This window comes from Rhincodon typus, chromosome 9 (assembly GCF_021869965.1).
Source record: "Rhincodon typus isolate 14 chromosome 9, sRhiTyp1.1, whole genome shotgun sequence".
In the NCBI taxonomy this organism is placed as follows: Eukaryota; Metazoa; Chordata; class Chondrichthyes; order Orectolobiformes; family Rhincodontidae; genus Rhincodon; species Rhincodon typus.
The window spans coordinates 18,891,601-18,918,984 of NC_063340.1; the positions used below are offsets into that span (position 1 = coordinate 18,891,601).

A 27,384-nucleotide genomic window follows, 5' to 3' on the forward strand; every position below is an offset into this window, starting at 1 on the left:
CCCATACACAAAGCTATGTTGACTATCTCCTTCTTAAAAACCACTTTCCCATTTTTGACTCTATTTACTGCTGTTTTCCTTAAGTTCGTAAATTCTGGCCCTTCCTGTCCATCTCTAGGTATCATTAACTGAATATCAGCCCTATCCTCTACTTTTACGTCTACATTTCCCCTCTCTCAAACCCTCCCCCCATTCTAATTAGTTTAAAGCTCCCTCTATAGCCTTAGATGTTTGATTCACAAGGACACAGGTCTCAAATTGGTTCAAATGAAGATCGTCCCCACCCGAACAGCTCCTTTCTACACCAATACTAGTGCCAGTGCCCTACAAACTGAAATCCATTCCACCCACACCATTCTTTGGGCCACATTTAGCTCGTTGACTTTATTTAGCTTATGCCTATAGTAAGGTAGTAACCCAGACATTGCCAGCTTGAAAGGTTCTACTTTTGTAATTTAGGTCCCAATTGTTCAAAGTCTTTCAGGAAAACCTCCTTTCTAGCCTTACAAACATTGTTAGGCTTAGTAAGAAGCACGGTCAGTGCAGGACTGCAGCAGTGGGACAGAGACCAAAATCAGTCACTGGCTATTGGTAGAAATTTGGTTCAGAGTGAACGTTTAACTGGTATATCCTTTCCAAGTTTGGTTTGTAGAGTTAAAGTCAAATCAAGTAAATAAAATAGCCAAATTAAAATGGTAGGTGCCTGTTGCTCAATCCAAATATATTATATCCATTTCTCTCCTTTATCTATTGGCTTCTTACCTCAAAAAGAATTCTCATATGTATACTCAGATAACATACTTCAAGTCATCAGAATTTTCCAAAATGCTTTAGAGTCAATGAGGTGTTTATTAAATTTATCACTGTTGTAATGCAGGAAACTTAGATAACGTGTGTTAGAAATCATAGCTTAGGAGCACACACTGAATCCAGATTCATTTGACTCAGAAGCCAGAGTGCTGCCTATGAGTCATAACTGACCATACAAATGAGCAATATAATCAGGGGACAAGTCAACCTTCATTTTCACTCATCTAGTAGCCTGTCAAGAGTAACAGAAATAAAAATATTGACACAAGTCTTCTGCTTAATCTCTCAAGGAGGGAATGATGCACACAGTGTGCTGGAAATGGAGAAAATGAGGAGAAAAATTAAGAGTTTCTCACTGTACATTTTACACAACTAGCCTGCAAACATACATAGCTATCCTAGTCCTGTTATTAATTTATTTAATTGACACACAAGGTAGACATTCTAGCCTCTTATCCAGACAGTCTTCCTGACCTGGAGTTCAGTTGTGATCTCCTGACTGCTGTAATGACTGTCACTAAAACAGTAGTTGTGGGCTGGTCGCAAATTTAGGCAGTTTTCTAAATCAAAATTAGATAGGAAATGGAAGATACAAGAACTGACTACAACTTTCAATATAAAGTCACTAATTGTCAGAAGTTTTAAATAAATTTTAATATCCAGTTTAAATTGGAAACTGTGTAGTAGAAAATAGTAACAAAATACTACAGTTTCATCTATTTCAAAACATTAGAAAAGTAATCCACAAATGCTGCAACTTTAAACTTCATGTCAGCTGTAGTCACAAATATTACACAATTTCCTGTAAAATTCTTATTGTAAAGCTGTATCACAGTAAATTTCACAGATATTTTCATCAAAATGTCATCTTTGGGTTCAGATCACCCAATAGAGACAGGAAATGTGACATCAGGTCTAATGCTTCAGTCAGATTACTCTGGTTTTGACAAAATTCTAAAAATGAAATCACATTCTTACAATGCAGTCTTACTGGGACCACAGCATTTATTACATATCTTGTTGCAATGGTGGTGATTGGGCCTTCTTAATATCACTTCAACACAACTGAGCTGCATGCTAGCTGCTTCAGAAATGATGATGTGTCAACCATGTGGAAATGGAGTCACAAACAGGCTTCCTCTCTTACAGGGAAATTAGTGAACCAATTGAGTTCTTTGTGAGACAGTTTCATTATCATAGCAGACTGGGGGAAAAAAAGATAACAGGCTTTCTTTCCAGGAGGATATTTACAAACTGTTTAATGCTAAAATAACAACCAACCATTCTTCCAGAAACATATGGGATTTTGGTATTATAATAGTTACAAACATGTAACTTAACAATTCTAGTGCTCAAGTAACAAGTCTGATAAATATTTTAATCAGCAATAGAAGACATGTTGTTACATAAACTGGTATTTACAGTAAAGTCAGGATGAGAAGAAATGCAACTCAACCTGAATTTTTTTGAAATGTAGGAATATCATAAGACCTTAGAATGGTGGTTTTACAACAGGAAAGTAACAGCCCCTAGGGATATATTGGATGGTTTCTCAAAACTATGGCAAATGTTCAAAACTATGGCAAAGACAGTCAGGAGGGTTAACAAAGTTGAGTTATTTGGAGTGGAGTGCAGCCTGAGATGTAATTCTAAAAGTTACATCTAGCACCAGGAAGATTACAGAATTTAAAAAATATGTATATATTGATTTATGGGATGCAGGCATCACTGGTTAGGCCAGTGTTTGTTGCTCATTCCTATTTACCCAGAGGTCAGTTAAGAGTCAGCAAATTGCTGTGAGTCTAGAGTCACATGTAGGCTAGTAATGGATGGCAGATTTCCTTCCCCGAAATGGACTTTAGAGACATGATTTTATGGCATCGACACGGTCGCTACTAGACTACCTTTTCACTCAAGATTTTCACTGAATTCAAGTTTTACCTTCTGACATGGTGGAATTCAAACCCTCTCCTCAGAAAACTAGCCTACGGTTCTGGATTAGTAGTCCAGTGACATTACCACTACACCACTGCATGTTTAATGCAGGTACTGCTTGTAGCTTTGATCCAATTTTTTCTTTTAAAAAAGGAAAAACTGCTAGCTTCAGACCCAGAATTAAGGTGTCAGCAGAGCAAAGATCAGATACCTGTAAACATACCCAATTGGAAAAAGGTCTTCTTTTTAGAGAATGTCCACAGCAAATGCGGCAGCCAATTGGGTCAGCTATTCCTGATTTGTTGCAAGAGTATATCAGCTAGTTTCACTTCCATCTCTTTTCCTCATAATTTTGCAATTTCTTTTACATTCAGATATTTGCTTGATTCTCTTCTGAAAGTCACGATTGAATCCACCCCCACCACAATTGCGCAATCCGTTCCAGATCCTAACCACTCGACAGATTAAAAAGTTCTTTCTCATGCTGCCTTTGATTCTTTTACTTTCACCACCAATTTAGTCTTTCCTGGTACCTGACACTTCCACGAATGGGAGCACTTTTTCTCAATTTACTTTTTCTAGTTCCTCATACTTAGGAAAGTCCCTATCAAATCACAACTTTCTTTTTGTAAAACAGCCCAATCTACTGATCTAACTGAAGTCCCTCATCTGTGGAAACACAAAAAATCTTTTCTGCCTTTTCTCTAATCCTTTCACATTTTCCAATTCTAGCTTCTTTGCATTAGAAATAGAGTACTCTAGATGAGGCTGCTTTCAAGGTTCACCATCACTTTCTCATAGTACTTTATGCCTTTTATTATAAATGCCAGTACCCCATACACCTTATTAATCACTTTCTCCATGTGCCCGGTCACCTTCAACAGTTTGCAGAGATATACCCATAGGTGCTGCTGCACCAGCACTTACTGAAGAGCTGTATTATTTATAATTATTTTGTATTGCCTCTCCTCAAATCTTCCTACCAATATGCTTCACTTCACTCTATTAATTAAATTTTATCAGCTTTATGGCTACCCATTCCACCACCTATCCATGCCCTTTTTGATTATCTTTTTCAGTTCACAACACTTGCAAGCCTTGTGCCCAACTAGAATACAGATCCATTTGACTTAGAAGCAAGAGTGCTGTGAGCCATAACTGACAATACAAAGAAGCAATTCAATTAGAGAACAAATCAACCTTCATTTTCACTCATCTCCTAGCAGCCCTGGTCAACAGTAGCAGAGATAAAAATACTGACAAGTCCTCTGCTTAACCTCTCAAAGAGGGAATGATGCAGATTGTGCCAGAAGTGGAAAAAATGGAGAAAATGAGCGTATATTTTACGTAAATCAGCCTGCAAACATACGTACCTATTTTAGGCCTGTTATTAGTTATAATTGTTGCTGAGTTCAAGCAAATTTTAAAACTGTGCACTGTATACTCAAATCTAGGTCATCAATATCAATTTAATGCAAAATAATAAACATAACAGCTCCTCGGTAACTTCATAACAAGAGAACCTAAGTAGGAGCAAGAGTAGGCCATTCAACCCTTAAAGCTGACACTGCCATTCAATGAGATCATGGTCAATCATCTACTGCAGCACTACTTTTCTAAACTTTCCTCATACCTCTGGAAGTTCTTATTCTATAGAAATAATTCATTTCAGTCTTGAACGTATTCAATGGCTAAGTTTCTACAATCCTCTGGGGCAGAGAATTCCAAAGCTTCACTACCCTCAATGAAGAAATTACCCTTTTTCGTAGCTCTAAATGGCGTGCCCTTAATACACAGACTGACAGGTGAAACATTCTACCTGCATCCACCCTGTCAATTCCCTAAGATTTTAACATGTTTGAAAAAGATGACCTCGTTCTTCCAAAGTCCAAAGAATACAGACCCAGTGTATTAAATCATTCCTCACAGGACAATTCCTCCATACCAAGAATTAGCCTACTGAACCTTTGTCTCACTCCTTCAATGCTAAGTATATTTGTCTGAAAGTAAGGAGACTAAAACTGCTCACAATGCTCCAGATGTGAACTCACAAAAGATCAAACAACTGCACAAAGTATACATTCCTCCAGTCAGAAAGAATCTTTGACCACTGTCGTCTCAGAGTTGGTAGCTCTAAATCCTCACCATCACCACCTGGCACTGCTAAGTTAGGTCAGAGAGTGAGATGCCTTAAAATGGAAATACACTCAGACAGGGAGGCAATACCGATTCCTCTTGAGGGATTTTTGGAGCCACAAAGGCTGCCATTCCTGCTCATGACCAATCCACGGGGCATTGAGCCTCTAGCTCCTAATAGCCCCCAAGAATGACACAGATGCTTGATGCCAGTAGCCCCAAAACAGACCTTGATTAATAATGATCGAGGATAGCATTGCTGGAAGAACTAGAAGGTTCATGCATTCAAATAAGACCAGAATAAAAACTAAAAGAACTGCAGATTCTGTAAATCAGGAACAAAAACAGAAGTTGCTGGAAGCTCACCAGGTCTGGCAGCATTAACATTTCCGGTCCGGTGAACGTTCTGAGGAAAGGTCACTAGACCCGAAACATTAACCAGGAGAATAAATTCAGTACTTGAGCACAACGATCAAAGCTGAACACTCCATTGTAGCATTGAAGGAGCACTGCACTGACAGACACTGGGCAGAACATAAAGACCTGAGTGACATGGATTATGGCAAGAAATGTGGTAGGCTCACACATGGAGTCTGGCGAGACTTTGAGAGAGGCCAACAGCCTCCCTACATCTTTTAAAAACATTCAAGGTGCAAGAGCTTCATTCTATGCAAACTGCATATTAAAAGGGGATTATTGATTGCAATAAATAAGATTGTTAACAATCTCACCTTACTAATATGCAGTTTCCAATTCAACCATCCACCATGAGCAAACCACACAACATGTCATGGAGGACAGTGCGGGTACCAGACAACTCTAGCTTGCTACTTGTCCCAAAGGACCACCATGTTGGACACCGGGCATGAACATCTCTGGGTACACTCCATGGGCAATGACTACATGTACCAGCCCCTAAGAACCCTCATGTCATATCTATTCACTTACAGTATGCTTCTGTACTTTAACGCTGCACCTTGGTGTGCAATGGCTACTATCTTGCTATTATTGTAATGCTGCAGCAAGGACATTTGCACTCAGGGACACGCACCCAGCTCACTGACTAGGCCAAGCTACATTTCCAAGCTGCTCATGACTCTCATAACACTCATTCACTCCTGGCCTACCTGGATGGTCACAGCATCCCTGCTTTGCCTTGCTCTTCACCTAGAAATACCAGCCTCATAGTACTGCTATATAGCATAGACAAAGCCAAGAAGCTTGCCATATTATCAGCAGTCCTCAGTCGTCAAGTGTATGTCAAGAGCAGCCTCCAGTATCAGTCCAGAGTCTTGGATTTGGTCAGTTAATCAGGGAGATGAAAGTCAGGATCCTCTCATTAGGGGTAAGGAGCTAAATATCAGGCACCTGCCCTTGACGCTTCCTGTTCTATTATGGACTGAGATGGAGGCAGTAAGGGAGATTAAACTGGATGGCACAGCTGTTAGTACTAGGTGTAGGTGGGGAGGTATCCTGAGCAAGTGAGTAGGCAGCGCATACAGCATGCAGTATCAATGCTATTGGGATTCTGGTGGATGAGAGCAGTGAGGGAAGATGTTGTAATATTTCAAAAGAAAGGTGCAGTAGAGCTGTCTCTGGTGTCAGAACCAATATTTCTCTTTTAAGGTCAACACCACAGATACAATTATCTGGTCATTATCACAGTATTGTTTGTGGGTGCTTGCTATGTTCAAATGGCTGCTGCTCACTTCAAGAGTACTTAATTAGCTGTAAAGCACTGATTTTCAATGGCTGTCTGAAATGCTACTGAAAATGTAAGACGTATTATCTTTTGAAAGTAAACAACTTAAAAGCATATATTTTTAAGGAAGAAATGCACAGTAGATTAAAAAAATTATGTACAGAAAGAGAATGTAAAGGTAACCATAACATTAAAAATCACTGCAGAGTGGGTGTTGTCAACACAGCATCTTACAAACCAAAAGGAGGTCGTGCAGAAAATTGTGGCTGTGATAATTCTTTGTAAGAGCTTACCACGTAGTCCCACACACCCCCAGTTCTTCTTAACAACCATATAATTTTGTTTCACCTTGGATGAAGAATTTATTTCCTACTGCTGTTACAGAATGCATGTAACATGCTGCTGCCGCCGCCAAGTTTTATTTCTTTATACTCTTGACATCATTTTCTACATCAATGTTTATCTCACACTGGATGCAAGTTCCCTGCTTGACTATTTTTTGCTTGTCTTTTGATTATTAACAAAAAAAAATTTCCCAAATATGTAATAGTCGACAAACTGACTAGGCATTTCTTTTTAAATAAAAATGGGAAGGAAATAAGATGCCTTTTAATTGAAGGACATGTAAAAATACTGTGAATGCTGGAGATCCAAAATTAAAAAAGTGCTGGAGAAACTCAGCAGGTCTGACATCATCTGTAGAGAGCAAAACAGTTAAAGTTTTCAGGTCTGACATAACTTCATCAGAGCACCTTTATATTAACTGACCTTTAATTAACTGTTTAAATAAAAAGTTGACAGGAAGATCAGGAGCGCAAATGGCGAGAGGAACAACTAGTTGCAACCTCAGATATACCAAACGATAGATTATATTTACAATATCACTTCACAGAAGCATTATAAAATCAAACATTACTCTGAGCAACACAAGACATTTAGTCAGATGAAAAAATGCTGTGTCAAATAGGTAGGTTTTAAAGAGTATCTTAAAGGAGGAAACCAAAGTATAAAAGCAGAGAAATTTAGGGAATCTAATAGATGTTAGGACTGAGACAACTGAAAGCATGATAACCAATGGTGAAGCAAATAAAATCAGGTGCAAAAAAAAGGACCAGATTTAAAAGGAATGCAGCTATCTTAGACAGTTTGCAGGAGCAGAGGAGCTTACAGGAGATAGAAAGGAACAAAGACCAGGGAGTGATTGAAAATAATGATGAACATTCTTTAAATGAAGACATTGCTTGACTGGGAGGCAGATAACAACCAGCTAAGTATGTGAAATGCAGTCACTATTGAAATGGAATGCTATAGTATGTTAAAGATGGCATGCAAATACAAGTTGCTGGTGCTATAACATAGAAAACTCAACAGTCAATTTATACACGCAAATCTCCAACAACAGCAATATGACCAAATAATTTTTCAGTGATGTTGGTTCAGAGAGAAGTCTACTGTTCTCCTCTGAAATAATGCCTTGGGATCTTTTATGTTCCACCTGACAGGGCATGTGTGCCACCTCATCTGAAAAAATCTGCTTGTCCAACAGTGCAGCACTCCCTCTATTCTGCACTAGAGTATCAGCCTATTTCATGCTCTAGTCCATGGAACAGACAACCAACAATAATCAAAAAAAATGTTAAAGCAAAGCAACAAAAACATATACCTCAAGGAACCCATGGCAGGTCCGTCCATTTTCAGCATTTCAGTTTTTCACTATTCCTTACCAGTCTCTGCTCACTTACCAAGCACCAATAGTAATTGTCTCTTCAGGTTCAAGATAAAAATTCCATGTGTGGTTCAACCCTTGGTCCTGTGGCTTCTTCAAGTCAATGAAATATGGTAGTCGCACTAAGATAGATATCAACAAAAATTTTTACAGCTTTCAAATAATTAAGATCACAAAGCATTTACATAGAATAAATTCAAATCTGTAGTAATGTGTTTTTAATTGCAAGTTGCAGTTCCCTCAAAATCTTGACTATTGCACTTTGCTGCACAGAGAGCCAATTAATTTACTGATAAATCATTTTTTTCCTCAAAGATATAGCAAATACTAATTTGAACATTCAAATATTTAAATATAAAAACTACTCCATTAAAAAATTATAGGAATAAAAATATCAATCTTTTGACTACTCAAATGTTTTGTTCCGGTCATAGAGTTCTTTGCAGTGAACTTGGAAAGATATTTGCTGGAAAACAAAGACTGTATTTTCACAATTATCTGAAGTCCTATGTAAACCTGCAGCTTAGAACGCCAAACCACTTCCTAGATTATAATCATTTTAAGTTCTATTTTGTTCTCTCACATTCTGTTGGGGATCATTACTCTTATTAGGATATGGTTTCAAGAGCAGTTGCCTCCCTTAAGTACCTTATAGCTATTGTTCACCCGTGAAACTTTACAGTCAAGTATCAGTGGATTGTTCAGTTGCAGGAGAGGGCACTACAGAAATCCTAGTCTCAAACCCTTGTTGTTTGTCAATGAATTAATCATGCAGCATTATAGTCAGCTGCTAGTTTGCTGACGGCAGTTAATTAAGCATGGACCACTGACAAAATGTGGGGCCTTCGTGGTCTGTATGGCTCAGATGTAAATGAGGAAGTCCCTTACATAACACTTCAAGTGCAAAATGAACAGTTCAAATAACTCATAAGCAACTGTGTAAATTTTGCACTGATGAATAAAGAAATTAACTCCTTTGCTGTTAAATCCCAAGCAACAAAATAGATAAGCAAATGTAAGTTATTAAGGTAGATCAACATGAATGCACTTTTCCAAACGGTGCATGTGTTTAGATTAAATTAAGTGATAATGTGGAGATACCAATGTTGGACTGAGGTGGGCAAGGTCAGGAGTCACTCAGCACCAGGTTATAGTCAAACAGGTTTATTTGAAAGCATAAGCTTTCGGAGAGCTGCCATTTCATCAGGGGAAGTGAAGACAAGACACATAGGTACAAAATTTATAATCCGAGAGATCAAACGATCATAAAAATGGAGAGAGTGTGAAGCGGAGTGTCAACAGGCTGAATAAGAAGTCTCTGCAGGTGATCAAGAGTATCAGACAGTGAGAATAAAGGGTTAACAGTGGAATAACATGAAGGGATGACATATCATCTGACTAATTAAGGCAGAGAGATAATTACAAAAAATTTTAAAGTGTGGTGCTGGAGACAAATCAAATGACTGGGATAACATGTTAAGAGTCACATGATGAGGGTCTAACCAAAGTAACAAGTAATCCAGAACTGTACTAATTAAAAAGTAGAGAAATCATAACAAGTTATCAAAGTGAAGGTGTTAAAACAGGACAGTAAGAAAGATTTTACAAATACAGAACAGTATGGCAAGGTTACATGTGGCACATGAACCCAAGATCACGGTTAAGGCAGTCTTCATGGGTATGGAACTTGGCTGTTGGTTTCTGCTCGGCAATTCTGTTGTTGTGTATCTTGAAGGCCACCTTGGCGGATGCTTACCCAAAGATCAGAGGCTGAACGTCCTTGTCTGCTGAAGTGTTCCCGGAGTGGAAGGGAACACTCCTATCTAGTGATTGGTGCACAGTGTCCATTCATCCATTGTCGTGGCATCTGCAAGGTCTCACCAATGTACCATGCCTCGGCGCATCCTAGCCTGAAGCATACTATGTAGACAACTTTGGCCGAGTCACATGAGTATCTACCATGTACGTTGTGGGAGGTGTTCCCACATGCGATGGTAATATCCACGTTGCTGATCTGACATGTCTTGCAGAGGTTGTGGTTGATGTTATTCTGAAGGCTGGGTAGTTTACTGCAAACAATGGTCTGTTAAGGTTTGGCGGTTGTTTGAAGACGAGAAGTGGAGGCGTAGGAATGATTTTGGCATGATGTTTGTTGTCACTGATGATATGTTGACGGCTGCAAAGAACATGGCGTAGCTTCTCCACTCTGGGGAAGTTCTGGACGGCAAAGAGCACTCTAGCCGTCGTCTCCCGTATCCATCTTTTGAGGACATTGTTGTGATTTTTCGCTGTGGCACGTCAGAACTGGCGATGAGTTAAGCATTGTATCCTGTTCTTATGAGGGCATCCTTCAGCATCTTTAGGTGTCCATCACATTCCACCTCATCTGAGCAGATCCTTTGCATACGCAGGGCTTGTCTGTAGGCCATGGCTTCTTTAACATGTTTAAGGTGGAAGCTAGAGAATTGCAGCAAGTAGTGTGAAGTACTGAGTGTCCAACCTTGATGGAGATGCAGGTGTCCAAGAATGAGACGGATTCTGAACAGTAGTCCATGCCAAGTCTGATGGTCAGATGAAACTTGTTGATATCGTTGCATGGTCATTTCAGTGATCCCTCGCCGTGTGTCCAAAGGAAGAAAAATGTCTTGTTTGTGGTGTAGAGCTTTGGTTGGAGGTCCTGTGCAAAGAAGTCTTGTTCGAACTTGTGCATGAAAAATGTTGGCATCTTGGAGTGCAAATTTGGTCCCCATGGCTGTTCCTTGTATCTGGATGAAGAGCTGATAGTCAAAGGTAAAGATGTTGTGGTAAAGGATGAAGCAGATGAATTGTAGGATGGCGTCTGGAAATTGGCAGTAGTTCGTGTTGAGTACTGAGGCTGTTGCAGCAATGCCATCATTGTGGGGGCTGCTGGCGTACAGTGCCAAAACCTCCATCATGCCGAGGAATGCTCCTGGTTCAACTTGTCCGTGGGTGCCAAGTTTCTGTAAGAAGTCTGTAGCATCGCGACAGAAGCTGGCAGTTCCTTGTACAATGGGTTTCAAAATGCCCTCAATATAGCCCAGAGCAGAGAAACTATGCCATGTTCTTCGCAGCCTTCAACATGTCATCAATGACAAACATCTCACCAAGATAATCTCTAAGCCTCCACTTCTCACCTTCAAACAACCGCCAAATCTTAAACAGATTATTGTTCACAGTAAACTATCCAACCTTCAGGACAACATCGACCACAACACCACACAACCGTGCAATGGCAGCCTCTGCAAGATATGCCAGATCATCGACATGGATACTACCATCATACACAGGAACATTATGCACCACATACACGACAGATACTCATCTGACTTGGCCAATGTTGTCTATGTTATACACTCTTGGGAAGGATGCCCCAGGGCATGGTATATTGGTGAGACAACTCAGATGCTACGACAACGGATGAACGGACGCTGCGCAACAATTGCCAGACCAGGAATGAATGTTCCTTCCCAGTCAGGGAACACTTCAGCAGACAAGGACATTCAGCCTCCAATCTTCGAGTAAGCATCCTCCAAAGCAGACTTTGAGATACACAACAAAGCAAAAACTGGTAGCCAAGTTCCGTACCCATGAAGATGGCCTCAACTGTGATCTTGTGTTCATATCACGCTACATGTAACTCCACCATACTGTTCTGTTTTGGTAAAAATCTTCCTTACTGTCTTGATTTAACACCATTACCTTGATAACTTGTTATGATCTCTACCTTTAATTAAGTTTGTACAATTTTGGATTACTTGTCACTTTGGTTAGACCCTCGTCATACAATTCCTTTACCTATCATGTTATTTCAGTCATTTGAAATGTCGCCAGCACCATCTTTTATTTTTTTGTAATTATCTTTCTGCTTTAGTTAATCAGATTATAGGTCATCCCTTCACTTGTTATTCCACTATCAACACTTTACTCACACCATCTGATACTCTTGATCACCTGCAGAGAATTCTTATTCAGCCTGTCGACACTTCACACACCATTTTTATGATCTTTTGATCTGATTATAAATTCAGTGCCTGGGTCTGGTCTTCACTTCACCAGATGAAAGGGCAACGCTTCAAAGTTTTGTGATTTTAAATAAGCCTGTTGGACTATAAACTGGTATCGTGTGACTTCTAACTTAAATTAAGTGATACGTGAAGCTTCTATCCACTATTAAAGCTCTTGAAATTTTGAAACGGTTGACTATAAGGAGAGGGTGGAAAATACTAAACAGTATAATTTGCTCAAAAGTAGTTATATTTATCATAGGATCCACCTAAATTATATATGTTGATGTTAAAACGCTAGCTATTTTATTGAAAAGTATACAGCGTCTCAAACTTTTGGGTAGTCCCGTGTAATATTCTGAGAAAACAGGCACTTAAAAATTCTGTATGTTCAAAATACCTCAACATAAGAGTTTTGATCAAAAAAACCTAGCTTTAGAAATATGTAAATATTAGCAGCAGCCTATGGAAGAGTAGCAGAGAGAAAAAAACAAATATAGAAGGACTTCAAGACCTAAAATTTTGAGCTCAACAACTTTTTTTGTTAGAAATAAAGGAGTTTGATGATCTAACTGAAGGGTGGAGCAGACATATAGGGCTCTACAATCTACTTCAGTAATTAATTAAGTAAATGAATTTGTACCACTGGGCCAAAAATTGTCCTGGAGGAGTTGAGCAAAAACTTGGTCAAAGACATGTTGAAATGGAATTAAAAGAGTACATACAGGTGGTGAATCAGACACTTAGGGGAAATTTCTAGAGTTCTGGTTCTAAATGCATGAAGGCATGCCAAAGGCCATGTGGATGACAAGAAGGTGCAATTAATCTACTGAATTGCTACTCACCAAAATTTAAGAAGACCAGCTTGGCTTGAATAGCTGGACATAGTTTTACTATGAAAGGAATGCATATGTACACAGCTAACAACCACACTGCTAGCTTCTTGATTCTGTACAACCAAGAATGCCTAAAATGTGGAAGCAAAAGAAAAAAAGTCACTCTACAAAGAGACTAAGCATTGTACTCATCAAGAGTGAAGTGAAATCCTGTACCTGTATTCATACTTGACTCCTTAATTTTAATCATTTGAAGCATAAATCAATAAAAACAAAATTGTTACAAGAGTAATGTATTATTTTAAAAAATCATCATAGACACATATCAAAAAGTTCCAAAAAAATGAACGCTAATAACCTTTCCTAACAGAAAAGCTAATTAGCATGAACTTATGCAAACTGAATTCTAACCAAATATTTTAGCACAATTGACAAATACAGTTTAAATTATGATGACTTGTTTCACTTGCAGAAATGTCAACTGCTCACAAAATTAATTGGATGAATTAGTTATCTTCAAACTTTGGTTACTTGTAGCATAGCTCACCCAAAACATCATCCCAAAACATGTACCAAATGCTACAAAGCAATACACAATTTGGTGTGGTTACCTTACATTGTCAATCCTTGATTTGTGCTATAATCAGTTCAGTGTCCCTAGCTTAGAGCAGTATTTTAGGGTATTCACAAGATGTAGTAAAGGATTTGCATTTTACAGGAGCTATGATAATTTCAACAATTGCTACCAACAGATGCTGGATTCATTATACTAATTCAGCCAGAAATGTTTCATCTTGGAATCCTTACTCATAGATTCAATAACTTTACTACAATGTAAAGTCAATTGATCTTTAGTTAGTTGAATTTGCTCCATATCCTTTACAGTTGGCAGTTTTTGGGCATTCTGAGCCAGGTAGTAAGACTTGCAGGATTTTAACAATTTATGCTAACACTCCATTGTATTTGCATAGCTTTTTACTTAAAAAAAAACATTAAATCCAAAGCCCTATCTGCCTGTTGCAATGGTTCACTGGACCTTAAACAGTATCCCAAGGTGTAGACCATTCAGCCCACTGAATCTGGTCCACCATTAAATATGATCATGGCTGATGAAATATCGGCCTTAATTCCACTTTCCTACCTACTACCTCCATCCCTCCACTTCCTCAACTCCACTATACATCTAAATATGTTCTAGGCTGAATTGGATATATTTTTATGACCCAGCCTCCATTTATCTTTGGAAGAGAATTCCAAAGACTAAAAAGACCATGAAAGAATAGATTCCCCTCTCCTCTAAAGTGTTATTTTTAAACTTTGACCCCAGTTCTAAATTCATTCATGATGGGAAACCATTGATTCTTATGAAGATTTATTTGATCTCGTAACAAAAGTTTACCTCCAACATGTCACAGTCTGACAATTTCATCAACTTGTATATACACCTCTACAAAACTTTACAAGCATAACTGAAGTATAAGCAACTCATGATACAGGAGAATGAGATCAGAATTTCTGTTCAAGCCCCACACTGGAGATTTGAGTGCAAATTAAAGCTGGCACTCTAGAGGAGATCTGAGAATATTGCACTGTTAGAGATGCATCTTTTGAATAAGGTGTTAAACAGGAGATCTTGTCCGCTCTTTAAAGTGGACGCACAAGATCCCATGGGACTAACAGGAAGAGTAGCGCCATTTTCCTCTGCCCTGTCCAATCCCTTAAACAAAGCTGCTAAAATAAAAGGCTGTTAAGAAATCAAGAGATTACTGTATATAAATTGACTGCCACGTTTCTTACATTACAACAGTGACTACACTAAGATTTTTCATTCGTTGTTAAGTACTTTGGGACAGCATAAGCTTACGATACAAGTGCAAGTATTGCCTTATAGAGATGCACAGGAGTTTAATCTGAAGCTTTTGAAAAGTACACAGAGCTGAGTTCATATTCACAACTTCACATCTGCTAAAATTCTAGTGTCACCAAGGTAAGATAAAGTCAGAAGCCACATGACATCAGCTTATAGTCCAACAGATTTATTTGAAATCACAAGCTTTCGAAGCATAGTACCTTTGTCAGGTGAAGTGGGGGCAAGTGCACAGGCACAGAATTTACAAGCAAACATATCATTGCAAGATAATTCTAGGTAATTAAGAGTGTCAAAGATAGTAAAAATGGTGTGGGTGGAGTGTTGGCAGGCTGAATAACAAGTCTTTGCACGTGATCAAGTGTCAAAGAGCGAGAATAAAATGTGAATAATGAGTGAAGGGACCTACGCCTCCACTTCTCACCTTCAAACAACCGCCAAACCTCAAACAGACCTTAGTTCTCAGCAAATTACCCAGCTTTCAGGAGAACAGCAAGAACACCACACAATCCTGCCATGGCAACCTCTGCAAGACATGCCAGATCGACACAGATACTACCATCACAAGTCAGAACACCACCCACCATGAACATGGTAGGTACTCGTGTGACTTGTCTACTAATGTTGTCTACCTTACATGCTGCAGGAAAGGATGCCAAGGCATGGTAGATTGGCAAGACCATGCAGACACCATGACAATGAGTGAATGGACACCGTGCAACAATCGTCAGACAGCAGTGTTCCCTCTCAGGTCGGGGAACACTTCAGCAGTCAAGGACATTCAGCTTCCAAACTTCAGGTGAGCATCCAAGGCAGCCTTCGAAATGCACAACAAAGTACAATCACTGAGCAGAAACCAATAGTGAAGTTCCGTAACCATGAAGACAGCCTCAACAGTGATTCTGGATTTATTTTGTGCTACGTATAACCCCACCATACTGCTATGTTTGTAAAATCTTCCCTACCGTTCTGTTTTGACACCATCACCTTGATAACTTGATATGATATCTCCACTTTTGTTTGTAGTTTTGGATTACTTGTTACTTTGGTTAGACCCTTGTCATGTGACTCATACTTATATTGTATCCAACCTCTTGGTTTGTCTCTAGTGCCATTTTCTTTTTAATTTTTCGTAACTACCTTTCTGCCTCTTAAATCAGATCATAGGTCATCCCTTCACTGGCTACTCAGCTGTTTACACTTTACTCACATCACCTGACACTTTTGATCACTTGCAAAGGTTTGTTATTTAGCCTGTCGACCCTCTACTCACACTAATTGTACTATTTTTTGACACTCAATTACCTAGAATTATCTTGCAAAGATCTCTCTGCCTATAAATTCTGTGCCTGTGCGCTCCCCTCCTCTTCATCTGACAAAGGAGCAGCACTTTGAAAGCTTGATTTCAAATAAACCTGTTGGACTATAACCCGGTGTCACGTGACTTCTGACTTTGTCCACCCCAGACCAACACCGGCATCATGAAGGTAAGGACTGATTAACAGCTGGTTAGTTCCTTAAAGAAAGGCATGAAACCTAGAAGGTTTAAAATCACCTCCTAATTCCACACCACCTCTTGGTAGCTCTTTTAACAGTCACAACAAGAAAGGCCAAAAAGGAATTCTGTGTTTTTTGGTGTCAACTTCTAGCACAAGACAAAGAAATTCTAAAAAGTGAGATGGAGTGAGGAATTATAATGCTTCTGTTAGGTTATTTAAATACTGTGCACATAACAGATACTATTCCTACCAAAAATAATTCTGAGCTCAAGAGACTGAAATTAAATAATTACCTTTACATGGTTACAGAAGCCACCCGCATGCATGCCAAATTTGAATAAACTGGTGATTGAAATAGAGTGGCTTGCATTTTTTGTAATTATTTCATGAAATGTGGGTATTACTTGCAAGGTCAACATTTGTTACCCATTCCTAGCTGCCCTTGAACTGTGCAGCTTACTAGGCCATGTCAGAGGGCAGTGCCATGCCTAGATGGCACAAAGGCAGATCCTAAATTGGTTTTCTTTAAAACTATTTCCTCCTGCTTAAATTTTCTTTGAAATGGACACTTTGTTGGATTGATAACATGGCTGCCATTGATAACAATTTTTGGAAAGTAGGGATCGGCAGTAACTAGGACACAAAAGCTTACATCATTTTCCTGCAATGTCAGACATTCTATAAATATTCCTGCAAAGCCAATACAAAGGAACTGCTGAGATAACAAGGTGTAGAGCTGGATGAACACAGGCCAAACAGCATCAGAGGGGCAGGAAAGCTGACATTTCGGGTCTGGACCCTTCTTCACCCGAAACATCAGCTTTCCTGCTCCTCTGATGCTGCTTGGCCTGCTGTGTTCATCCAGCTCTACACCTTGTTATCTCAGATTCTCCAGCATTGGTAATTCCCACTATCTCAGACAATGGAACTGCTAACAAGATAACAATAGTAGCCAGTTCAGAACAAAGACGACAATTTAAATATATTATCCATGAGATGGTGCTAACGGCTTTCGTGGCTCTCCTAAAATACGATGGTTTTTGACCAAATGCCAAGTAATCTTGCTAGCTAGGGTGACTTATTGTGGAACCTCAGTAATGTGACTGAAAATTAATTTTTGAACAGCTTCAACTTTCTACACGAGAACTAGAAACTACTAAAGCAGCCCAGGCTCAGCTAAATATCTGCCTTTGTCTCAATCTTTCTCAAAAATTAAATTTCTAGAAAGAATCCTCTATTTAACCTGAAAAATGAATTTCCCAGGCTAAAAAGAATTAACTTCAACTCCATTACACCTGTATTTGAGACTCTACATAAAAGGAAGTCTGGCCAATCACCCAACTGGAAGCGTTCATGGATATTTACTTATTAGAGTCTAACATACATAAATTAATATCACTATCTTTGATTTTTCAATAATTTGTAATTTCCTTTTTACCCTGTACGTGAGAACATCTGTCACAAACTTTTGAACTCATGAATGAACTCAGCTTTGTTTTAACCTTAAGCAGTTTGTGGTGGGCTTCTTCTTGAAATTTGGATTTCTTCAACCAGGTTTAAGAAAATACATAACTGCCTATTTTAAGTAAAGGAAAACAAAGAAACAAATTAAAAATCACCTCTGTTATAGATAGAAGAGGAAAAAAGTAAAAGTTGTTCAATTCATATGCTGCTCATTCATGGCAATAATTAAGAATCAATCACATCTAAAGACACATCGACCACACCAGATACTGATGGCAGATATCTTTCCCTAAATTGAAATTAGTGAACAGTTTTTTTTTTGCAAGATAGATAATTAATGGTAGTACCATTTCACTGTCATAGAGACTAGTTTTTAAATTCTAATTATTATTAATTGAATTTAATTAACCATCGGTGCCATGATGTTTCAAATCCTATGACCCAAAAGCATTAATCATGAGGCCTAGGTTATTAGCTCAGTGACATTACCACCACCTCAACATCTTCCTTATTAACAGTAGACTAAAGTAATTGTTCCCTATATAGTAATTTATGAAAATAGGTTTTCTTTCCCCACCACACAATACGTAAATAACGTTAACAAAGCAACAAATGCTAAAACCATGAAAATGCATTAACTCAGGGAAAAATAAGTTGAAGCTCAGCTTGGGTTGGTAAGGAGAAAAGCAACCGTTAACAGATCAGTGGACGAATATATGCTCCACATCCAATAAAGTTAACAGGGAGGAAAATTAGGCAAAGTACATAAAGTCATTCCATTAGAACCACCTTCATACTCCTTTCCAGGTTGAATTTTATTCAACTCACTCAACACGAGTATGTAGAATTTACAACTCGGAAATAAATTCAAATGGCCTAATAGATCTATGTCAGTGTCAATGATCCATGTGAGCTCCCTCCCAGACTACCAGCATATCCTTCTAATCTTTCCCCCTTTATGTATTTATCCTAGCTTCCCATAAGTACACCTCTGCTTTTCATCTCAACTTCTTCATGTAGCAGCAGATGCCACATTTTATCTGCTCTCCGAGTAAAGATATTTTTCCTTAATTCATTACCGGACTTTTAAAACATACTATTAAAAAAAACTAACTGAATCCAGCATTTCAAAGAGAATGTGTTTAAACATAATCCCTGCAGTTTATATTATGTAAAGTGGACATACTTCCCAATAAATATGTCTACTGGTTTATCATTTTACTGTCTGGAAGTCATCATGAGGACGAGGACAAGGACAAGGACAAGGACTATACAGGAAACAGCTCTGCAATGACAGATACAAGTACAAGTACAAAAGCTGACCACAAACAGAATTCAAAACTTACTTGAAACTGTAATTTTGAAATCATGCCTGTCTGTAGCGTGTTCAGATGAAACAACCTGAGCTGTACGCTTCCAGGTCATGGTATGATCTCAGCACTTTAACTACATGAGTAATTAAGGATTGTGTTTCCAATGGTTAACTAAAATATCCTGGTGTTTAGTTAAACTGCCTCTTGCCAGGGATCATTTTGAAGAAATAACTTCCAGAACTTTTCCTCTTGACGTTAAAACCAGCATTTATGTCAATAATATTTTGTAACGTGGTATAAATATGGAAGATGACAATAAGCAGGGATTGGATTTCAGAAGGGAACTAGATAGTGTCCTGTCAATAAAATTAGAATTGAGATATGTAGATTTAAGATTAAATCAAGGGCACCTTGAAGGAAGTTCAGATAGTAAGCTGAACAAATCAATTGTCTATCTCTACCTGAAATTGTTACCTCATCACAACTCTCGGATAATGCTCCACAGCAACTATTTCAAGGTTGTCAACTAATCTCTCACTCAGGTTATTTACGATACTACCTGAATTCCCTTGACGGATTACTAATTAATAATCCCTCCTGGGTATGCATTAACTCCATGTAATACAATCCAAGCCAGCTATTATTCCATTTGTGTATGCTAAACAACACAACTTGGTGCACTGCCAAAGGTGCAATATGCATTTAGAAGTACTGTTATACAAAGCCATTAAAACAGCATATTAATATCTAAGTCTACTACAATTTAACTAAAGAATTTTAAATGTTTAACTACACAATGAGCTACTGATGATGATTTAATATTCTTCTTTATTGCTTCTGGTAATTCCGGCATTCTTGTTCAAGTAAAATAGGAAAAGAATGTTATAATTGTTTGTTTTAAAATTAAAGCATTATGTAACTTGAGGAAGGGAACAGTACTTTAACATTGTAACAGGTCAAATGTTCTAGATACTGTGTGTTAGGCCATTGACTTTCATCTGATTAAGATCCTCTAGTTTGCATTTACAGTAATGGAATCAGATTAAGATGAGTATAGACCAGTCTGGTTTCCATTAGATCATATCTTATTACTACCATTTTGGCCATGGAGAACTAAATATAACATGCAAACAACTTAATTATTAAGATAATTTCATCTGAAAACATAAGATTAGATTGAGACTTTCCAACAATGAACAGGCATGAACAGAAAGGGAAAAATAAGTAATAAATGAAACTTCTAAAAAACATGAAATAAAATAAGAACTGCAGAAGCTGGGTGATCTGAAACATACAAAAACAGAAAGTATCGGAAAAACTCAGCAAGTCTGGCAGCATCTGTGGAGAAAAAGCTGTTTTCTCTCCACAGATGCTGTCAGACCTGCTGAGTTTCACCAACAATTTCTGTTTTTGTTAGTTAAACAATTGTACACAAAAACTTATATTTTACATTCTAGGAATTAGATTAGAAACAGGAAAATATTGGAACAGTCAGTAGGAAATGTATTTTGAGTAAATCTATCTATTGACCATGTAAAAAAAATCAGAATGAACAATGATCAATTCTTTAAGTGCATTCAGTTGAAATCTCTCATGCCGAGGCTGGCTGGAAGGAGGAGAATGGCTGACGTGTCCTTTCCTTCTACACTGGAAAATTTGTTGAGAACAAATTAAATCAAAGAAATAGGTTTTCAAAAAAATCATACAAATCTTTAAGAATACATGGGTCGTGTTTCAAGGACAAGAGTCAAACTTGCCTCTCTCGAATGCTTTTCAGACAAATAGGAACACAAGTTTTGGCTTCAGATGCATGGTCCAAGTCCGTGTACTGTTTCCAAGGTTGAAATGCGAAGTAAAGCATGTATAAAAACGTTAAGTTTTATACTTAATAAAAGTTTTACTTACTGAATTTATTTTACTATGTTATTACAAATTAAATTAGCCTCACTATCAACCTTTTTAATCAGGCACAAACACATCCAGATTTGGAATTGAACTCTTGCACCTTGGTCAATTTAGAAAGGATTTATGCATTGTATATCGTGTAGGGCCTGCATCTGCAATCAAACACACCAGCTCAGCGAACAAGGCTACAACCTCAGGATGGTTGTGTCACTGGCTAACTTATAGCCTATCCCTGGTTGCCCTTCAAAGTGATTGTGAGCTGCCGCCTTGAACTGTCCAAGACCTTTTGGTGTAGGGAGACCCACAATGCCATTAGGGAGGAAGTTTTAGGATTTTGACCCAGTGACACTGAAGGAATGGTGATATATTTCCAGGACGCTGAACTGCTTAGAGAAGAACTTGTAGATGGTGGTGTTACTGTATATCTGATGACTCTGTCCTTCAAGATGGTGGTCATCGTGGATTTGGAAGGTACTATATAAGCAGTCTTGGTGAATTTCTGCAGTATACCTTGTAAATAGTACACACAACTACCATTGAGTGTCAGTGATGGAGGGGCTGCTTTGTCTTGGACGATGTCAAGCATCTCAAGTGCTGTTGGAACTGGACTCATCCAAACAAGTGGGAAATATTCCATCAACTCCGACTTGTGCCTTGTAAATGGTGGACAACTGTTAGGGAGTCAGGAGGTGAGGACTCAGACTCTGACCTGCTCTTGGTTTTGTACATTCTCTTCGATGTCAGCATCGCTAGCTGGCCAGCATTTATTGCTTGTCCCTAGTTTCCCTTGAGTAGGTGGTGATGAGTTGCTGCAGTCTGTGCACTGTGGGTTCAGCTACAATGCCCTTAGGGAGGGAATTTCAGGATTTTGACCCAGTGACAGTGAAGGAATGGTGACATATTTCCAAGTCATGCTGGCAAATGGCTTAGAGGGAAACTTGCAGGTGGTGTACCCATAATATCTGCTGCCCTTGTCCTTCTAGATGGAGTTGGTTGTGGATTTGAAAGGTGCTAACAAGTATTGGTGAATTTCTGCAGTGAATCGTGTAGGTAGTGCACACTGCTGCTAATGAGTCTTAATAGTGGAATGGATGCTTCTGGACAAGGTACCAATCAAGCAGGCTACTTGTCCTGGATCGTGTCAAGCTTCGAGTGTTGTTGGGGCTGCACTCATCGAGGCAAGTAGGGAATATTCCATCACACATTGACTTGTGCCTTGTAGATGGTGGGCAGGATTTGGGGAATCAGGAAGTGAGTTACTCGCTGCAGTATTCCTAGCCTCTGACCTGCTGTTGTAGCCACTCTGTTTGTGGTGATTCTAGTGGAGTTCCTGGTCAATGGTAACACCAAGGATGTTGATAGTGGAGGATTCAGTGATAGTACCACCGTTGAATGTCAAGGGCATTGATAGAATTCTGTCTGATTGGGGATGGTCATTGGCTGGCCTTTATGTAGCACAAACATAACTTGTCACTTGGCAGCCCAAACCTGCATATTGTCTTGCCGCATTTGGACACAGACTGTTCAGTACCCGAGGAATCATGAACGATTAATATTCAGCACCAGCCAACTAACATCTTCATTTCTGACCTTACAACAGGTCATTGATGAAGCAGCCGAAGACACTTGGGCCTAAGGAACAACACTGAGGAATTTCTGCAGAGATGATTGTGACTGTTGAAATTCAATAACTTTCTCTTGTGTTAGGTATGTCTCCAAACCAGTGGAGAATTCTCCCCAACTCCCTTTGACTAGTTTTGCGAGGGTTCCTTGATCCCACACTCTTCAAATACTGAAGATGTTGCCTGTCAGGTGAGATGTCTGAACGAGACTCCATTTTCCCCCTCAGATAGATGCAAAAAAGTCCCATAGCAAAAATTTCAGAGGGTTACGGAAGTTCACTCATGTTTTTGCCGGTATTTATCCTTCAGCCGACATAACTGAAACAGTGATCATTATTACATTGCCTTTTTAGTGCCTTCATATAATAGGCATATGGATTTCAAAATAGAAAAATATTAACACCTTACATTATCCAAGATAAAGAATTCACTGGCAAAACGTGAAACAAAATGGGTGGTAGAGCAAAAGTATCCAAGTACAAATACACAACAACTAAAAATAGCAACACACGTAGCAAGTTTCCCTCCAACCTACACACTATCCTGATTTGAAACATGATTGTTCCTTCACTCATACTGGATCAAACTCCTGGAACTGCCTTCATAGTTGGCAGCTCACTACAACCTTCAAGGGCAAATAGGGATACACTAACACTGGCCAGCAATGATGACATTCCTGAAAAAACTACATCTTCAAAAATATCAATAATGCTGAAACAAAAGTAAACCAAGGAACAGGGTTTACTTTTGAGGGACAGAATTGAAAAGTAGAGAAGTATAGAGGTATTCCTATTATTATGTCACCAAATATGAAAGAATTATCGAGGTACTGAAGAAAATGCAAAAAAGTTTAACTACAATGATACCAGAACTGCAAGGCTACACCAGACAGGATGGATGAACAAGTTGGGTCTCCTTTTAAAAAAAAAGATACAGGTGACAAAAACTTTTTTTGGAATTATGAAAGATTTTGAAAGAGAAGAATGGGCGCATTTCATTATGCAGATAATCCCAATATCTGCCCCAAATTGAGCCACATGGCCACAGGGGCAGGAAGTTAGATCTTGCGTACAGGGTCTAATTAACCACTGCCAGCTTGCTAATAGCAAATGGGCTGGAAATCCTGTTTTCACCAAAGAGTGACACTTTTGGACCATAGTCAGTGCTTATCAGCTTGTATAGCCCCTTCCATGAAGTTACTCACTGTAATCCAACTGCCTGCGCTCCCCTGACTGCACCAGTTTTAACATCCACAGCATGTCACTGGAATGTCTTTTGCAAGTATCCACTGAGTATTAGCAATGCTGTAGGAAATTCTAACATACCGGTGACCTACACTGAGGCAATTATTCATTTCACTGTGAACACTGGTGCTAGGTCATGCACCGTGTGTGGGTTAGCAACCACTTCCAATGTTCCCTAGGTATCTTTTGTGAAAGCTGACAGCTTAGAATTTGAAATTCCACTTAACCAAACAGAAGATCACTACACCACTCCAACCACATCTCTGCGTCCATCAGTGATTTATTGTCATGAAGTGAAGACACTGTAGACAAGGAGCAGGTAACACTGGGATAAAAGTGTCAAACATTCAGATTGAAAAGGAGGTCAAACAAGGGAGTCTTTGCAGTAGGACAGCAACTAACTTCAGTGATAACTCCAAGGAGACTCTCCTCCACACGTGGCAAGATTCCTCTTCCCAGTCGAAAGGAGGCAGCTGTGGTCAGAAAACGAATCCAGAAAAAAAAAGGCATGACTGGAGATTAGAGGAAATGAGTTGTCACAGATAAACAGATGTGGTTGCAGCACTGCAATGACTTTCTGACTAGTTAAGTGGAATTTCAAACTGCTGCAGCGACACTGTGAAATGTGTGGACATCTTGTCAGAATTGCTAATGGCTACTTACAGTATGTGCAGGCAATGGGAGAAATTCACCTGTCATGTACCTCTGACATATGCATAAAATGTCTCTTTCATTGAGACGATGACAACCCACTAGGGTTCAATGGCATCCATCTAGCTTCAGTATTCATTCCCGCTAACACTGAAGCAGTGAAAGTAAGTAGCATCTTCAAGATGCACTGCAACAACTCAGCAAGGGCCCTTTGACAGCATTGCTCAAACACTCAACATCTACCACTTGTAAGGACAGAAGTAGCAGACAATATGTGGGAATGCCACCAACTGCAAGGTCCACTCCAAGTCACCCACCATCCTGATCTGGAGCTTTATTAACATGCCTTCACATGCCTTGTGGGTCACAATCCTGGAACTCCCTCCCCAACAGCACTGAGTGTACCCACACTACCCCATGGACTGTAGCTGTTCAGGAAGACAGCTCACCACCACTTTCTCACAAGCAATGAGGGGTATGCAAGAAATGTAAAAGCTTTGATTGAACAGAGCTAGTTGAACAAGGATAACAGAAGAAGCTCCAAACAAACTGATTGGGCCAAATAACCTCTTTCTCAGCTGCTATTTTATGTAATTCTGTGCAAACTCCAATTTATTTGTGCCATTTCTTCAAGACAAATACTGGCTGATACAAAATATAAAATTCCCATGTGTGCAGTCATGGACACAGTTCTGGAGAAAAGCCATACAGTTATAGCAAATGCAAAATTCTAATCTTCAATTATCTGTATCCACCCTTGGGAGTACACATGTCTAGCACCAAAAAAAAAAAATTGCACTCCCAACATTGATATTATTCACCTCGAGTGCAGAATCTTCCCCCCCTCCCATCTCCATTACTCACTTTTTCTTAACCAACAGCACTCAACAAAAGTAAGTGGCTACACAAAGTTATAAATTAAATCCATTTAATGTGTTGAACAAATACATATATGCTTTGTATGACAACGTAAAGCAATTGCTTTGATCAAAAAGCTTCAGTTCTTGCTCCAGTCCACTAATTATTGTATCATTGCACTGTGGGTTACGGGAACATTCCAGCTAACAAACTACTACATAGCTACAGGGACAATTTTATTTAAAATAAAACAACTATTTTTTAAAAAACTCTTTCAACTATTTTAATAATTTTCTTTTCACCATTTCACGATATTAATAGAGAGAGTGTTTGTCCTCTGACAAAACAGTGACAAAGCAGAAATAGTACAGCACAGGCTTCCTCTTCTCAATCCTGCAATTAATGCGGGGGTTGTAGATTTTGTGCAACTATCTAAAACAGCTCATAAAAGAATCCAGAATTGTGGATAAAATTCACTGAAAAGTAAGAAGCACGTAATGTGAAATAGATAAAAAATGTAATCACTCAGCATAAGACTGATCAGCTCTAAGAATAAATCAGCGATTGGAGTATTAAATCTTCTGAAAGCTATTTTAAGAGATTTCTTTAATACAGGATAGCAACACAACAGCATAAAGCTTGGCAAGGTATGCTGTATCTATTATGCGACCAACATTAAAACCACAATTTCAGGAGCCTCAATCCTGTCAGATTTTAAGTAAAATTCAGAGATTTATTTCAGAAAATAGCATTTTGGGACAGTGCACAGGAATAATTTTGTACAAGTAATAACTGCATTGGTAGAGAAGAAAAGGCTGACTTTGGGCCTATGTGGTTCCAAAAGGTCACCGCCAGTAGGTTTTCCTTGAATTATGTAAAAGTTCCTTTGTAGACAAATTAATAGAAGTTGATTATTATGATCAGTCAATACCATTATTCCATATGACTACAAAGACAACAGAAAATGAAGTAGATGGATCCTAGGTTTCTGTCAGCAAGACATTCCTAATTTCCTTTCTTGAAAGGATTCTCTACTTTCTTAGACTTTATTAACAACTTTCATTACTATGGCATAGATGGAAATCTGTATTCAAACAGTTTGAAAATGTGTATTCTACCTTCCCTAGCTTCTAGCATTAGCCCTAAATATATTACCTCATAGGAACATTGGTACAAGGGTAAGCCAATTAGCATCTCCAGCACATTTCCCCATGCAATAACATCATAGGTGATCTGTTACCCAATATAATAAAACTGTCTTTGTCCAATGTACCTTAATACCTTAAAAATCTTTCAGTCTGATATTTTAAAATTAACAACAATCTGGTATTGTTTGCAGAAGGGAGTTAAGCTTTTTGACATACTGCATAATTTTATTTCAGAAGAAATTTGGCTCTAATTTAAAACTGCGCTTCCTGCAACTTCTAAGCAGTAAAAACATTCACACACCGCCAATTGACCATATGTTTCTCTTTAATATCTTAAAGTTCAATCAAGTTACCCCGTGACCTGAACTCCAGAGAATACGCCACCAGTTTGTGAAATCCACCATAAATTTAATCCTTGGAGTCTAGGCATCATTCTGATAAATCTACACTGTATTTCCCTCTAAAGTGAATATATCCTTCATAATGTGTGGCACTCATAGCTGTTTGTAGTATGCTAGTGGAATCAATGGTGAAGCATGAAGTATGGCTCCTGCCTCCTCCTCCTCTGCATACAAAGGTCAGCATTTCATTAGATTCTACACTGTAGGGATTCTATGATTAGCCTTGATTATTTCCTATACCT

At 38.7% G+C, this 27,384-nt stretch overlaps 1 protein-coding gene across 4 annotated transcripts in view; it reads right to left on the reverse strand.

Annotated features, from left to right (window-relative positions):
- LOC109914919 (abhydrolase domain containing 12, lysophospholipase) overlaps positions 1-27,384 on the reverse strand; it is a 137,873-nt gene that overhangs the window by 104,765 nt on the left and 5,724 nt on the right. For all 4 annotated transcript variants that reach the window (XM_048600671.1, XM_048600669.1, XM_048600670.1 and 1 more), the window contains 2 exons: positions 13,180-13,301; positions 8,326-8,431 (listed from right to left, as the gene is read on the reverse strand). In XM_048600671.1, coding sequence (XP_048456628.1) covers positions 8,326-8,431; positions 13,180-13,301 — 228 coding nt within the window. The remainder of the gene's footprint in view (positions 1-8,325; positions 8,432-13,179; positions 13,302-27,384) is intronic.